Source organism: Spinacia oleracea, chromosome 3, assembly GCF_020520425.1.
Source record: "Spinacia oleracea cultivar Varoflay chromosome 3, BTI_SOV_V1, whole genome shotgun sequence".
Lineage (NCBI taxonomy): Eukaryota > Viridiplantae > Streptophyta > Magnoliopsida > Caryophyllales > Amaranthaceae > Spinacia > Spinacia oleracea.
In genome coordinates this window covers 15036959-15042158 of record NC_079489.1, presented here as the reverse complement: position 1 = coordinate 15042158, position 5200 = coordinate 15036959, and the positions used below count along the sequence as shown (strand labels likewise).

Below are 5200 nucleotides of genomic sequence, written 5' to 3'. Positions count from 1 at the left end.
TTTTTCACCTTATTTTTATTACTTATTACTCATTTTTTCATAAATCATACTAGAATAGAAAAAGAAAAATTATTACCATACCAAATAAGAAAATATGTTACCATCACAGAATAGTAAAAGTGAAAAGCATTCACAGAAAAAATTCAGACAAAATAAAAATCAGATCAGACCAGACCAAATCAGAAAATCGAAAAATCATATTCGACCATGTGAAGAGAACATATTCTAAGTCGCTTTCACCAACTTTAAACAATCAATTTTCAATATAAGATTTAAGGATGACAAAGATATTATTTATTTTTTCTAGCAAATAGGATGACCAAGAATTAGTCTATATATACACTCATCCACATATGTACTTTTTATCCATAGTCCGTAAATAGAATTTGACACGGCACAACGTACATAGTCACTCCACCGGCCAAGTGAGCAATAACTCGAAATCAAACCCTTACAAATCAATCATTATCCTAGTTGAAGTACTTAAAGAAGTCTAAATGCGGATGACATTCATAAAAATTTAACACGGCTTAAACTTATAATTATATATATACATAAGTTACCACTTGAACTTATAATTTGTTCAAGACTAGCAAGCTAACAACATGGGAGTAAGTAACACGGATAGGCAACGGATTTGTTCTTCTTATTAGTACCCTTGTGTCTGAATCCGCAATAGAGTACAAAGATGATAACCATGAGGATGAACACACTAATACCACCGGCAATCAAGATCCATAAACTATCACTATCCAAAAGCTGGTTTGAACCCGAATTGTACGGGTCATTTTCACACGCTTCAAAACTTCCAATTGTCCTCTCTTGGATCCTTCCCAAGTCACCATTGTCAATCACTCTTAATACTCCCTTTGAAAACTCATTTACTAAAGCGGAACCTTTGCGTAGAGCCTGCACGACATATTAACCAATTTATGTTAGCACAAGCAAGTTAAACATAGATAAATTTGTCTAAAAATACCTTATAAAATTGGATTTATAATTTTGTGAAAATTTATCTTATGGAAAAAATGTTGTAATTAACTACCTTATATTTATCTGCTAATCACATCCGTTTTCTCTTAATATTCATGAAAACATATTGAGAAAATTTGAAGCTAACAAGGTACTCCCTCCGTTCCCTTTTGTTGGTTACTTTTGGGAAATGGGGTGGTTTTTAAGAAGGGTGATGATACAGGTAGCAAGTTGCGACAACATTTAGTTGTCACAATCTTACGTGTCGGCGTTTAATTGGTACATATAGGCGCCACGTAGGATATTAGTCATCATAATATTTTTACTATCAATGCAAAAATTTTACTATGAAAATATGTAAATAAGGTAATCGATATAAAGAAAAAAACAAATTAGAACATTAAGATTTTTCTACCCTTATTTTAAACATGTATAATAGGATATATATAAGTTAAATATTTTAGATTCCAATTTAAATCATGACACATAAGCATGCCATGTCATTATTGTGACACGGCTTAAAGGTCGCATGTTGCGACCTTTATCATTTTCGTTTTAAGAAAACTAGAATCTTGGTTTGTATTGGAATCTGAGTAATGATTGGGTGAAAGAGATTGTATATTTAAAGAACAAAGTAAGGAGAGAGAAAGTATTAAAGAAATAGGAAAAGGGTGGATGAGAGGGTATGGGGAAAGTAAATGAATTCAATATTGATGGTTAGGAAAATTAGGTGGGAATTTGGAAGGAATCTTTGGTAATTTTGGTAAATAAGAAAGGATATAAGGGTGTTTTGGGAAAAAAAAGTGTCCAAAACTAGAAACGTAACCAACAAAAAGGAACGCCTAAAAAGGAAGCGTAGCCAACAAAAGGAAACAGAGGGAGTAGTAATGTATACGTACAAAGCCAAATCCAGCAGCGGGGAGATTGACGGAAGGGACGATGGTAAAAGAGTCGCAATGCTTAGCAAGGAGAAGCCTTAGATTAGGGGAATCAGCAACAATAGAATCAACACCACCATTTTCAGTTCCTTTGGTTAACATTTCCACCATTTGTTCCTCGGAATCAAGGATTATTAACTTCGATTCTGAAAAACCTTTTTCGATAAGAAGGTTTTTGATAAATGAACCTTCTCGATAACCCACATTTGATCCCTTCCTTATCAATTGGTTCAAGTTGTTGAAGCCGCCACTCCGACTTCGTGAGGTAAGGGATGATGTCTGGCTCGCAGAATAACAAGCCATTAGGATTAACAATACCATGAAGAATAGTATCATCACAAGCCTTGTATGTGTTATTGACCCCAACATGTCTCCTACAACAAAAAATAATTAACCAAAGCCATATTTTCACTACAAGAAACACTACAAGAAATTGTACTATTAACGACGTGAAATCTCGTCGCAAAAGGCCAATAATCGTTGATTAACGAAGGGATTTTCTGTCGCGAACCCGTCATAAAAGGGGGCCGTCGTTAATAGAAATCCCGTCGTAAACCCGTCGTAAAAGACATTTGCGACGGTTATTCCCGTCGTTGTTTGGTTGTTAGCCCCGTCGCAAAAGGCTTTTGCGACGGGATTTTTGACCCGTCGTAATTAGGTTGTCGTTAAAGATACAAATTCTTGTAGTGAAATTATACCATTAATGTCGAGAAATCTCGTCGCTAAAGGCCAAATAATCGTTGATTAACGACGAGATTTCCTGTCGCAAACCCGTCATAAAATGGGGCCGTCATAAATGGAAAAACCCGTCGTTAACCCGTCGTAAAAGACATTTGCAACGGTTATTCCCGTCTTTGTTTGGTTGTTAGTCCGTCGCAAAAGGCTTTTACGACGGAATTTTTGACCCGTCGTTGTTAGGTTGTCATTAAAGATACAAATTCTTGTGGTGTTTATTTGTCAAATTAAGAGCAAAAACGAGCTACTTACTTCGCCAATCGTCATCAAGAGATCGAGGGGGTTGTGCTAATGAGCTTGTGTTTGTGAATTGTGAAGCATGCTTGTCAGTTCTGTATTCCAAAATCCAGAAAACCATTGCTACAATGAAGCTGAAGGAAAGTGTTGCAGCAACAACATACTTAGTGGCTGATGCTAATGAAATTCCTCCCCCCTTTGAAAATGGCTGTTGATTTTGGCGAATCAACATTGATATTTGAGTATCCATGTATGGTAATGTAAAATCAACCCACTCCGTTCTATAATATAGAATCGATATCTCCCCCACCGCACCGTCGAATTCCTGCTTGTAATATGTTATGTATGTATGTTAGTGCAATATTTCTATAAAACTCTCATATAAAAAAATTAAAAGGTTGCAAGTAGCGACAATATTTAGTTGTCGCAATTTTACGTGTTGGAGTATAATTGGTATATATAGGCGTCACGTATGCTATGTGTCATCAGAATATTTTTACTATCAAAATATGTAAATAAGATACTCGATATAAAGAAAGAAACACATTAGAATATTAAAATTTTCCTACCTTTTTTTTAAAATAGGTTATATAAATTAAATATTTTAGTTTCCAATTTAAATCATGACACATAAGAATGTCATATTATCATTATGACACGGCTTAAAGGTCGCATGTTGCGACCTTTATCATTTTCGGAAAATTAGAAAGGTATTGCTATGAAACACTATAGAGAAATACGAAATCAAAAGTTTTCAAAGTGCTTGGACTATGGACATATTGTGCACAAAGAGAACACTGAGTTCATATGTAAAAAAGACTATGACATTATAAAGAACAACATGTGATATGTTACTTTTATTTTGAACTATTTCTCACTGAAAGACACGTCTCAGGTTTATTTATTATTTTAGGTATGGACTTGTTAGGCAATCTTCAATGTTTCCGTTGTTGATCAATAAGTGAACAACTAGTTGTACCATGAATGCACACATCTAGTCGTTAATTAAAAGATATTTTACTCCTATCATTAGGTAATTTATCCTTTTGTATATTAGCACTACAATAATTTGTATTTTTAATGACAACCTAATAACGACGGGTCAAAAATTTCGTTGTAAAAGACTTTTGTGACGGGGATAACAACCAAACAAACACGGGAGCAACCGTCGCAAATGTCTTTTATGACGGCTTAACGACGGGATTTTTCATTAATGACGGACCCGACGGGTTCGCGACAGAAAATTCTATCATTAATCAACGATTATTAGCTTTTAGTGACGGGATTTCCCGTCGTTAATGGTACAATTTCTTGTAGTGTATAGATACAGATAAAATTATGACTTTAATTATGTACCTGATTGAAGACGGCTCGAAGCATATCATCGAAAGTGCCATTCATGGTGACACCATCAGACTTAACAAAGGGGATGAATTTGTAAGGAATTGGGGAAAGAAGACCTTTATTTACAACAGCTTTAAAGACTTCGATAGCGAACCCACTGATGATCTGCTCTCCTGTATTGGGATCATGTTCGACACTTACCCAATCCTTGAACTCGCGCACCGGGATCGCGATTCTTAGTTCTCTTGGCGTTGTTTCTGTTGTATTGCCTTGCCCCAATACCAGGATGGGTATGAAGACGAACACATTCATCATCATCACGTAGAAAATACAACATTGTTTCTTCATCATTGTTTACTTTCTTTGTGTTTGGAGTTTAATTATTTTGTTATGTTCTTAAGATAATTCAACTCAAGCAAAATCTGATCCATAGTTCTTCTGACTTTTGGTTTTTAAATACAATTTTAAGTCTATAATACACTAAAATGTTATTTAATTTGTCCAACCAGGAAAAAATAATAATAATAATAATAATAATAATAATAATAATAATAATAATAATAATAATAATAATAATAATAATAATAAAGGTGCTGCTTGCATTGTTCCATGGTACAAATAATTAACAAATGTGGATGATATGCTAGTTGTTGGGATATGTAGTTATGTATCTCCCCGAATAAATCCCATATAATTAGTGCCACCATTTGTGCAGAAGAGAAAGAAGAAAAAAATTAAGTAGACTTTTTGACTTTTGGATCGAGTGGACTTTGACTTTTGGGTTACATGCCTCATGAAGTAAGAAGCTTCATTGTGGGGTACGTAATGGTGAGAGGGATTTTGAAATCCGCCCCTGATTTAGAGACGTATTTATAAATCCCTCGATAAAAGTAACGATGGATTTACAATATCAGTCTCTAAATATTCCGTCTTTAAATTAGAAACGGTTATAAATCCGTCGCTATACGAGGTTT

At 34.5% G+C, this 5200-nt stretch overlaps 1 protein-coding gene across 1 annotated transcript; it reads right to left on the bottom strand.

Annotated features, from left to right (window-relative positions):
* Nucleotides 1–271: 271 nt before the first annotated feature.
* LOC110797439 (glutamate receptor 2.5-like) lies at nt 272–4663 on the bottom strand. Its single transcript, XM_022002556.2, has 4 exons — nt 4239–4663; nt 2898–3207; nt 1872–2284; nt 272–909 (listed from the first exon to the last, which is right to left on the bottom strand). The coding sequence occupies exons 1-4, from the start codon at nt 4575–4577 to the stop codon at nt 598–600; spliced, it is 1374 nt and encodes a 457-aa protein (XP_021858248.2). The 5' UTR covers nt 4578–4663; the 3' UTR covers nt 272–597.
* Nucleotides 4664–5200: the final 537 nt, after the last annotated feature.